The sequence below is a fragment of the Larus michahellis genome, chromosome 14 (assembly GCF_964199755.1).
Source record: "Larus michahellis chromosome 14, bLarMic1.1, whole genome shotgun sequence".
NCBI classification, from domain to species: Eukaryota; Metazoa; Chordata; class Aves; order Charadriiformes; family Laridae; genus Larus; species Larus michahellis.
Window position 1 is genome coordinate 7,633,480 of NC_133909.1, and position 11,221 is coordinate 7,644,700.

The 11,221-nt window shown below is 57.4% G+C and overlaps 1 protein-coding gene across 2 annotated transcripts; it reads left to right on the forward strand.

Moving 5' to 3' along the window:
• The first annotated feature begins 8 nt into the window (after positions 1-8).
• LOC141751337 (CMRF35-like molecule 2) lies at positions 9-5,744 on the forward strand. Of its 2 annotated transcripts, XM_074607928.1 has the most exons (7): positions 9-358; positions 487-831; positions 1,582-1,723; positions 2,569-2,675; positions 3,192-3,244; positions 3,838-3,975; positions 4,237-5,744. In XM_074607928.1, exons 1-7 carry the CDS (start codon positions 319-321, stop codon positions 4,372-4,374), a joined length of 963 nt encoding a protein of 320 aa, XP_074464029.1. In that variant the 5' UTR covers positions 9-318; the 3' UTR covers positions 4,375-5,744. The 2 variants fall into 2 exon arrangements, with proteins under 2 accessions (XP_074464029.1, XP_074464028.1); XM_074607927.1 differs by lacking the exons at positions 3,838-3,975; positions 4,237-5,744 and adding an exon at positions 3,356-3,625 and having other exon boundaries at positions 214-358.
• Positions 5,745-11,221: the final 5,477 nt, after the last annotated feature.

Here is an 11,221-nt window from a genome sequence, read left to right on the forward strand (position 1 = left end):
CCCAGCGGGGATCCCCTGGCCGCAGCCGGCGCCGCTCCGCTCCGGGACGCCACGGCCCCGACGGCGAGGGCGAGGGCGGCGGAGGTAGCACCGGGGCTCCGCCGGGCCCTTCCCACCGCCGACGGGGGCTGCAATAAAGCTTCTCTGCCACCGCCCCGCGCCTCCGTCTCTTCTCTGGGGCGGCCCCCGCGATCAGGCAGCCCCCGGGGTGCCGGCGCTCCGCCCCGACGGGGCGGGCGGTGCCGCGGGGGCTGGCCGTGCCCCGCGGAGAGGAACCGGGAGCGGCAGGACGCCGAGCTCCGCCATCCGCCAGCGACCATGCAGCTCCTGCCGCTGCTCGCCTGGACGCTGCTGCCAGGTAATGCCGGGCCCGAGCCCCCCCTGCCCCCGAGTGGCGCCGGGGGGCGTCCCGACGCGGGGCCGGGGGCGGGCGCGGCGGCGGCGGCGGCGGCGGCAGCACTCCCGCGGCTCCGTGTGTCTCCGCAGGCTGCTGGGCGGCGGTGAGGGGTCCCGGCACCGTGTGGGGATTCGTGGGGGGGTCCCTCTCGGTGAACTGCACGTACCAGCGCGGCAATGAGATGAAGCCGAAATTCTGGTGCTCTCCGGCAAGGATTATTTTTACCTGTGATGATGACATCGTCATCACCTCGATGCATCATCCGGAGGTGCGGCGGGACCGATTCTCCATCCGGGACAATCGCGCACGGCGGGTGTTCACGGTGACGGTGGAGGGCCTGACCGAGCGGGATGCGGGCATCTACCGCTGCGGGGTGCGAACAAGCTTTTCCCGGGTTGACGAGAGTGATGATGTGGAGGTGATCGTGTCCCGAGGTCAGTATTTATGAGTCCCCCCCGGTTCAGCACTGGTGTCTTCCCCCCCAAGTGTTGGGAGTGGGAGTTGCAGGGAGGGTCAGCCCGGAGGAGGTGGGTGCCCAGGCCCCGTGGGGCAGACCCAGGGTGTGTCATTGGGGCTCAGCCAGCTGCTGCCATAGCAGGTGCCATCTTCACCCATTCACCATGCCCAGGTCTCACCACAAACCCTTCTCAGCGCCTCAGGCTGAGCCACCCTCTGGTGTGCAGCACCTTGCCCTCCGTGCCCCATTTTCCCCTCTCATCAGACCCTGCTGTCCCTTTTTGTGCTCTCCTTGTCTTATTTTAAAACACCAGGGAGTTCCTCACTCCCTCGCGCCACCCCATTTCCTGCTGTGGGCTCCAGGCTTAGGGAATATCCCTCTCCTTCCCCTCGCCAGGGACCAGCCCCTGCAATGGGACAATTTTATGGGGTTATTGTGTTAGTACCGGGTTGGGCACGTGGTGCCAAATCTCCTTCCTGCCCTGGGTGAACTCTGTTGCGTGCGTGCATGCGCGTGCACAATTTGGGGGGAGTCTGGGACCACAAAAAGCCTCCCGGGCAGCGGGTTACAGCCCTCCCAACTCGGGGAGCATGCTCTGGACATTGCAGAGGGGACCCAGCATCTCCTGGTGTGACAGTAAGTGGGTCACTTCTAACTCACTGCAAAACCCTCAGCATTTTCCCCCGTGGAGGCGGGGATTCCGACTGACCTCTCCTCTTTGTTGCAGCTCCTTCTTCCCCCACATCATCGTCCTATTCCCCAACCACCAAGCACCCCAACTTCACTAGCTCTGTATCAGTCCCCACGCGGACAACTCCCCAGGGAAAAACTGTGCCACCAGGATCTAATCCCCGCCTCCACAACGACCAGTGAGTACCAGCTCCTGCCTGCAGCGGCCACCTCCCTCCATGAGGTCTCTGGTGCAGCTGGAGCCCCGTGGCCCTCTGGGCTCTTCACACCTCCCTTAAGGATTCTGACCTCCCACTTTTGTCTTTAGAGACTGGTATTTCATCCTCTCTGCCAGCCGCTCCACATGGAAAATAATCCCAGCACCCCTGGTTGCTTGGCCCTGGCAAAGCCCTGCTTGTCCCCTCTCTGTCTTGCAGCTTAAGCAAGGCACAGGTTATCACCATGCGAGAACTGGTTTCTGGCTGCAGCGCTGACCCCGTTTCCTTCCCCAAAACTCAGACAGACCATTTGCTTGTGGGAAACCAAGTGCTGGGCTGGGTCCTGTTCTGCTTTGTAGTCACATGCAACCCGGGAGAGATAGTTGTCAAAGCACGAGACCGGGGTGGCAGAGCTTCCTCCCTCCTGTCCTGCCTCTTGGAGGTGATGCAGGAAGTGGGCAAAGCTGAGGCTTCCCATCAGCACACTCAAGGGGTAGGTGACACATGGACCTTGCCCGGTTGCCCATTACAAGGTCAGCAAATAGTGGAGATAAACCAGAGCAAAATGAGGTGCAGGAAAAGATCCTTAAAACAGCGAAGACGCAGCAGCTCTCAGACCCAAGTGCTCATTTGCTTCTGCAGTTTCCAGTCTGCTTTGCTCTGTCCCCAGCCTGCAGCCTGCCCGCGCACCCCCCGGGCCTGCTCCCCTTCCTCCCCGCGGTGAGCCCCATCACCCACAGCCGCTCCCTACGTCTGCTCCCTGCTGGTTCCTCCCGACTCTGCTTCTGAGGACAAGTGTGAGAACAGAAACCCTTTTCTTTCTGCAGCTTGGACGTGGTTGTGCACATCCTCACTCCATGCATCGCAGTGGTTCTTCTTTTGCTTGCAGCTGCTGCTGGGGTTTTGGTAATATTGTCCAGGAAGAGGAAGAAGGGTAAGCAAAGCCGTTGCTGCCACACACACCCTGTTTCTGTACCAGCCTGTCTTCTCCTATAGTTGTTTTTTCCTCTATATTTTTTTTTCTCCTCCCTTCCCTCCCTGATCCATCCAATTCCATGGTCCATCACTAAGACCTCCACCGAGAAGGTCTCCTTCCCCTCAGGGAGCGGTGGGACCGTCTCATGGGTCTCATCACCTCTCGGGATGGGTGCTGCCCGGCACAGCACCCGCTTGCGTTTGTCTGGGCGCTGCTGGCTTCTCCAGATGTGCTCGGTTCCACTAGGCTTGATGCAAAGTTTAAGGCCAGTGTGAAGGACGGGGAGGGATGGGAGGGGACATCACCAGCTGGCAGGTGGGGTCTGGTTTTATTTGAAGAGCTGTTCCAGTTCAGATGGTTGCGTCAGGTTCCCTTCCTGCTTTACTGCAAGATTTGCAGCAACAGCACAGTTTTGTAATACATTTCTTTTCTCCTGGTTTCACTTGTGTCTGACCATGTCTGTGCTTCATCCAGCCCTCTCCGGAGCAGCTGTAGAGATGGACGGGATACACAGCGCATCGCATACGGTAAGGAAAACCGCGCGAGGTCTTGGAATGGCATGCTCTGAGCTCGCCTGGGGAGGGGAAACGTTGCACCCTGAGCTGAGCAAACAAGCTGCCTGATCCGATTGCTTTCAGCCAGGTTCATGGCCCTTTAGGCTTCGCGGGATCCTTCGGGCTCCGTTCGCCAACAGAAAGACCCGACCAGAGATTTTGTATGACTATCGCAGAGTATTCCTGGGAAGGGAATTTAGGACTGGGATGAGAGGTTCCTCCCCCAGCCCCTCCAAGCAGGGCAGCTGCTTCTCTGGGTGAAACAGCCTTGGGAACCTGCAGCAAAGCACACCTGAGGAGGCAGCTGATCTTTGCTCACTGCTTGGGAAGTTTTTTCTGATGTTTTCTGCCAGCTTTCGAGGAAGGGCCAGTGTCACAAACCAGATTTCCCCTGGGAAATGTTGAGCCAGCCCTTACAGCGGGTTACGTTTTCCCCCAGTGCTCCTGCAGCTCTCTTGGCTCTCACCAGGAAAGGCAGCAGGACGGGAGGCGTCCCCATCCCTGCGGGCTGCAGGTAGGGGAGCAGGGGTAGGGTTAAGAGCTCATCCCTCTCCTTCACATGTCAGGGAGCGGACAGCTTGAACTACGCGGACATTAACCACCGTGCAGGCACAGCCGAGAGCCATTTGTACAGCAATGCCGAGGCTTTCCGCCGCTCAGCAAACACTGTGACCGAATACATGGCGGTCAAGCACAGCAGTAAGGTAGGAGAAAGTAAAGCAGCGCCGAGCTCGAGGTGGAGGGTGGAAGGCTGGGGCAGGTGGGCGACAGTGTGGGCAGCGGGATGGGTTGGTTGGGTGCAGAGGGACATGCCACGCTGGGGTGCAAATGACCCTGGATAATGTGGGTGACCTCTCCGGTCTGCTTCTGGGTTCCTAAAGCAGCTGAGAGAGGTTCCAGCAGACGGCGTTGCCCTGGAGCAGCCTTGCGAAGGATGTTTTTTGTTTATCCCCCTCCTTTCCCAGCATTTGGAAGAGGAGAAAGAAGTTATATATGCCAGAGTGTCGCGGTCCCAGCAGCCGGAGCAGCAGGAGATCTACGCCAACGTGCCATCAGCCCCACTGCCCAGAGGAGAGCCCTACAGCACAGTGCGGAGCATGTGAGCCGGTCCCTGGCCCCGCGGGCTGCTCCTGTGGCCACCAGTGCCAGCGGGACACGCTCGGAGGGTTGGGCTGGCTTCTCGCTTGGGCAGGAGCCGGCTGGACAGTGGAGCTGCTGCTCTCATAGGCTCAGACGTTTCCTTGGAGCAACCTCAAAGAGCAGGAGGTTGAGCAGGAGACACGGAGCGGGATGAGGATGAAATCGTCCCCCTGCATTTGGAGACCTCACCTGTACAGTGCCCAGGCAGATAAAAAAAAATAGCCCTTGCAATGGGGTAGCCCAGGCCAGAGACCGGCCAGGCAGGGTGTGGAAGAGCCCGGCGGTGGGTGGGCTACCTGGCTTCGTGCACCCAGAGCCAACCCCGCTTGCCCCTTTTGGCTGCGTTTTTCACATGGACTGGGACTTCCCAAACTTGCTGCTCTCCTCAGACTGACTTCTTTTCAGGCTGATGCCATCAGGCAGAGCTGGCAGCTCCCGGGAAGCAGGGCAGCGAGAAGTATTACATCCAAATGCATTTGTTATATCCAAACACTGACTCTCCGTGCAAATAGGGTCTCGGTGCAAAGGAGGCAGCAGAGGTGCTCTTGTCCCTCCTGCGTGGCTGCTGGGAAGCTGCTCCCCCAAACCCCCTGGTCCCACAGTCCCCAGGGAGGTTTGCTCCTGCTCTCTCCCCCCACCACCACCCCCAAGGACCCCTTGGCTGGGAGCACACGGACGGGCTGTAGCCGTCACCCTACTCTTCTCTGCTTTGCTGATAATTTATTTTCTTCTGTGTGAAGTATCCCTCCTTTATCAGTGACAGCAGCTGAGAATCTGATAGGGTCTAGCGCCGCGTTCGGCTGTGTTTGTACAGCAATTTTCCACCTCACTAAAGGGTTTCTTTGCAGACTGTCACCCCCAAAGCGGGTCCGGCCCCTCGCTGCTGCCCAGGCGGACTCCAGCAGCGTGGGAACCCAGATCGTTAAGGGGAAGGACTCTGCTGCTCCCGCATGGACCTGCACATTGTCCTTCCTCTTTCCCAGCCCCACTGCTGGGACACCGGTCCCCACGGGATGTCCCACGGGGCCGCGCTTTGGGCATGCTCTTGCCCCCTGCGTGCTGGTACCCTCCTCTGTGCATATTCCCTCTGCTCCTGCCTAGTGCCGGGCAATTCATCCATCGTGACAACCCGCTCCCCCGAAAAGCAGGTCACGGGGGTGGGCGTCTATTTGTGAGGCCGAGCTGGGTGTATTTCAAGGCTTCGTTTGGAGAGAATTCATTAACTTGGTTAACCACCGCAAAGCTTTGTTTCGGTATTTTTGTAATTGTTTTATGCAAGAAGCCACGTGGAGCATCCCTGCTCTGCCATAAACCAAAGGCAGCTGGAAGTAAATGTCTGTGGTACAACAGTTGTGGTTCCTATAGGTTATTCCTATATAAGGTTATATTTCTACATAAGCAGAATTCCTCCTGCGTTCGGTCAGGAGCTGAACGCACGCAGGGAAGAAACAGCGATGGCACAGACGGGCATCATTGCAATTTGTAATGAAAACGAGCATCCAGCCAGATTCCAGCCGTTGCTGGGAAGAAAAGGGGAAAGCAAACCCCTCCGCATCCACGTGGACAAACTTCTTCTGCCACAAGTTTCATGTGGAACTGGGGAAAAAAAAAAATAATCGTTCCTCCTGCTCCTCCATTTATTACTGGAGATAATAACAGCCCTTCTCTGAAGGAGTCGGGAGGAGGGATCAGTTGGATATTTTAAGGTAACCAGGTCCTATTATGCCATATCTGGAGGTAGTTTTTATGCTGTAAAAAAAGGAACTAAATGGCTTTCTTAAATTAAAGCCCTCGCCGTAGCGCTAAGGCAGAAATAGCTGCTGGCTGCGTGATGGAGGGGGGGCGGGGGGGTGGAGGGTGCGGGATCCTCAGGGCGTGCAAAGGTGGGGTGGTGGGCAGCACCTTCTGCAAGAGCCAAAAGCAAGCACCAAAGTTTTAATATCTGCAGACTTTCAAGTTTTCTTGGGTGATTTTAGGAGGGTAAGAAATTTGCCTTTTCTCCAACGTTAGTGGTGTTTCGGGGCAGAAATAACGCATGGCGGGCGAAACCTCTGCGCTTCTGGCGTTGGAAGGGCTGAGTCCCGATGGAAACAGGGCTGGGAGCAGAAAACCTGAGCTCTTCCATGCGCAGGGTCCCATGCAAGTGGTTTTGCCCAGAGACATGAGTTTTCCCTTGCTGTGGGCGTTTGGGTGCTGTAGCTCCGTGCGGCCGGGCTGGTTTCAGGGGCAGGGATGCTGATTTACACCCTGCAACCAGCTCGGCCCAAAAAAATCATGATTTCTGAGCTCTGGCTGCAGGAGTCAGCTGAAAGTGATGTCTTACCCTGGTGCACAAACCTTCCTGTAACTCGTCCCTTCCTGAAAGGGGACAGTGATTTTTCTGGAAGCACCCAGAGCTGCTTCTCCACCTCCTCCTCCCGGCAGATCCCAGCCCTGGGCTGCTTTTTTGGAGGACCTGCAGGGCAGAGCCCGAGCGAGGAGGGACACTGGGAGGAAGACGGATGCAGGAGTGTTTTGGAAATTCATTTTCGGAGCCAGGGTCAGTTTCTAGTGCTGCTGTGCGCTCCCGGCAGTGCGCCTCATGGGTGAGGGAGCCGGGAACAGCCAGGCAGGGATGCTCCCTGATGTCCGCCTCGTCCCGCAGAGCCCCGCTCCTTTCTCCGCCCTCCCTCCATCACACTCCTATTTCACATACTGAATCCCCTGTAACTGGTTCAGGTGTGAGGGGGATGACTTTTGGAATACATATATACTCTCTAACAAAATTTGCTAATGCTCAGGGGTGTCCAGCAGCAGAGAAAAGTCTTCCCTTGACCAGGGTGGGAAGGCAGGGAGTCAGAAGTAGCAACTGAGCCTTACAGAATGTTTTGGGTTAGAAGGGACCTTAAAGATCATCTAGTTCCCACCCTCAAGCCTTGCTGGAGAGAGAAGTGGTTCCTGGGCAAATGGGGAGCCCACGTGAAGCTGGGGAGAGAGACCAACCCCAGCAGGACAGAGCTAGGAGAGCTCATTAATGAATTCCTGTAGGCTTCAGCCCCCAATTAGCATGGAGAGGTGGGCAGAGAGGATGGTCCAAGCAGAGAAGGAACTTTTCTTCTGCTCCTGCCACAGCGAGATTTTAAGGAAGGGGAGACCATGAAGGCAAAGCCTAGCACAGAGCCCTCACTAAGGAGTCGGGGTGCTGCTGCCAGCCCCGCTTTTGTGCCCCCCCAGAAGCAGGAGAGCAAACGAGGCAGAGCCATGGGGCTACAGATCCTCAGGCAGGGGGAAAGCTGAGTTGGGGTGCGGGGGGGCAGCCGTGGCTCTGTAAGCAGGAGGAAGGTGTCTGTCTTCTGCTCCTCGGGCTTTCTTTGGCTCTGGGCTGGGTTAAGCCACAAGGCTGACCCCGGGGGTGAAGGGAGCCGAGGGCTGCGCAGGTGGAAGAGCTGGCGCTGGGGCTGAGGTGTGATTGCGGCCGCCGGTGGTTTTTCTAAGGAAGCTGTGCAGTAACTGAGTGTAAATAACTCCCGTAATAAATGGGTTTGGTCACGATCTGGTAGGAAATGGAGCGTTGCATGAGTGGCAGGTGAAATGCAGGGGAGGGGGGTTATCTGGGGGGTTCCTGGGTGAAGTCACACGCTTTACCCCCCTCCAACCATGAACTAGGGGTGCACCCCAGCTTTCTGCTCCTGCCTCTCCAGGGAGGATGGCAGGATTTGGGGAGCACCTGCATCTTTCCTTAGAGCATTTCCTTCCTCTCCATCAGAAAGCTCGAGGCTCCCTGCTCCCCCTTCCCCAGGGACGTGTGCTGGGGCAGGTACCCTCAGGAAGAAGCTGGCGTGGGGGAGCATGAGTCTTGCACCCCCAGGGATGGGCAACTTCTTCCCAAACTGCTCTTGCTACCCGGGAAACTGCGCGGTGACAGGCTGTGAGAGTGCCTCCGACTTGTTTTTGATAAACAGCTTCTAAACACTGTTAAACTGTGATTTGTCTCTCATGCCTCGCAAGGTGAAGAGCTGGAACAGGGGAATAACATAGTGAAGACCAAGCCTTTCCAGCAGAGGAGGGATGATGAGGGGTTTTTTGCCCATTTTACGGACAAGCTGTGTGTTTTCTGGCTTGAGCCTCACTTACGCATTGCTCAAAGCCCTGGTGAGGGAGCAGCGCTGGGGCAGAGCTGTGCCCATGCTCACCGCTGGCCCTGGAACCGCAGCCTGCCCAGGGACGGGGCACCCCAGGCTGCCCTTTTGTTACATGCTGGGAGGTCTCACTCTTGCATGTGGTGAGCCTTTTCCTGCCAGTGTGGAGATGCTGAGACAGTCCTGCATCTCTCAGCCTTTATGGGCATGGACCACACTGCTCCTGTACAAGGGAAATCATAGAATCATGGAATGGTTTGGGTTGGAAGGGACCTTAAAGCCCACCCAGTGCCACCCCCTGCCCTGGGCAGGGACACCTCCCACCAGCCCAGGTTGCTCCAAGCCCCGTCCAGCCTGGCCTTGAACCCCTCCAGGGAGGGGGCAGCCACAGCTTCTCTGGGCAACCTGGGCCAGTGTCTTGTCACCCTCACAGGAAAGAATTTCTTCCTAATGTCTAATCTAAATCTCCCCTCTTTCAGTTTAAAACCATTAACCCTCATCCTATGGCTCCCCTCCCTGATCCAGAGTCCCTCCCCAGCTTTCCTGGAGCCCCTTTAGGGACTGGAAGGGGCTCTAAGGTCTCCCCGGAGCCTTCTCTTCTCCAGGCTGAACCCCCCAACTCTCTCAGCCTGTCCTCACAGCAGAGGGGCTCCAGCCCTCGCAGCATCTTTGTGGTCCTCTGCCCAGGGAGCTTTCAGGAGCTCAGGGGGCTCCCGGAGCTGCTATCACCACCCAGACACTGCTTCCGATTTCCCCACCTGAAATATCTTCCCTCCCCCAGCAGCTTTTCCAGGGGATAAGCAGGGTTTGGCCGGCGAAGCTGTGGCTCCTGTGGCCAGGGTCTGCCACTGGCACAGCTCTGCCCTGGAGCCCAGGTCCCATCCCAGGGCACTTCTGCTGCCTTCTCTCCCCCTGGGAGTTCGCCAGGAGCGCTGCTCGCTGGGCGGGTGTCCTGGGAGAGGTTTTGAACCATTTCAGGTTTTATCGCAGCACAAAGAGGAATGGGGTGGGTTTTTTTTCTTAAATCAAGCTTGGCAGCAGGACAGGTTTGTGCAGCCCCAGCCATGCCCACGCCTCCACACAAGTGTCTCCTGCCGTCGGGGCTGCTCTCGCTCCGACAACCATAAATCATCGCATGGTTTGGGTCCAAAGGGACCTTTAAGGGCCATTTACTCCAACCCCCTGCCATGGGCAGGGACATCTTCCAGGTTAGGGACAATCTAGACCAGGTTGCTCAGAGCCACATCCAACCTGACGTGGAATGTTTCCAGGGATGGGGCATCTCCCACCCCACTGTGTGTCCTGCTTTGTGCGACACAGGGTTTGTTTCTCTTCTGGTAATTTTACTTTTCAGTAAGGTCTCTTCTAAGGCTTGGGAAAACGGCACTTTTAGAAGACTCCAGTGCCTGAATTGGTGAAAATACCTACTTTACAGCCAGCTCTGGTGTGCGGGTTTCAAGGTCTCGGTGTTTCCGAGCTCCCCAGGTGTGGGGACGAGGAGCAGCGAGACCCAGGCACTTGACCCAAGCTGCCAACAGGGTTATTTCATACCATGAACAGCAATTTCAATCGAAATTAGAAAGTTTGCTGAGGAGTTCTCTCTCTCCCTTGATGGCTGCGACCCTGAGAAGTCCTTGCCCCAGTGCCGGAGCCCCGAGCCCGTCCCTTCCTCCCGAAGCCGCAGCGCTCGCAGTGTCCCACATTGGCTGTCCCTGCGGGGAGCGCACGGCTTCTGCTGGGGGAACGGGCTGGGTGTGATCCTTGTCGATTTTATATTGGTACGAGGATCAATACTGGTTCTTTAGTGTTATTAATTATTTAGTCTTATCCTATTAAATCTATTTATATGTCAACCCTCAGGTTTCCTTGGTTTTTCCCCGATTCCCCTTCCTGGGTGGGGAGGGGTCATCGGGTGAGAGAATAGCTGTCTAAAGGACAATAAATTGTTGTGGGTTCCTCAAACCATAGCACTGGGCAGCCTGGGCCAGTGTCTCACCACCCTCAGCATAAAAATGTTCTTCTTTTTATTTAGTCTAAAACTGCCCTCTTTTAGTTTAAAACCATTCCGGTGGCTTTGGGGCAGCAGCAGACTTGGCACCCACCCCTGGGCACCCAAAAAGCAGCGTAGGGGTCCTGGTGATGCCTCCCGCTGCCGACAGCCCCCCGAGCAGCGCCGGGGGGGTCGTGCGGTGCAGCACGGCCCCGGCACCCTGCCTGCGGGGGGAGCGGGGCTGCGGGCGCTGTCGGGGGCAGCGGGCACCGTGTCCAGCCCCACACCGCTGCGACGGGACACCCCGCACCTCCGCATGCATGGTGTGACCCCTGCACACGTGTGTGCCGCTCACACCCCCCTGTGCTCGCAGGCGCGCGCCCGTGGGCACGTACATGATGTGCACACACACGAACGCGCTCATAGATACGCCCCTGTGCACACACATGCGTGTGTGTACGTGCCCACAATACGTGTGTCCAATTACACGTACATCACGGGCACGTACATCACGTGCACACACGTGAACACGCTCATAGAAACGCCCCTGTGCACACACACACACGCGCGTACGTAAATACCCACGATACCTGTGTCCGTGTACACACATCATGTGTGCGTGTGCACATACATCACGTGCAAGCGGTCATGCTCAGGTACATGCCCCTGTGCACACACATCCATGTAATTAAGCACCCGCAA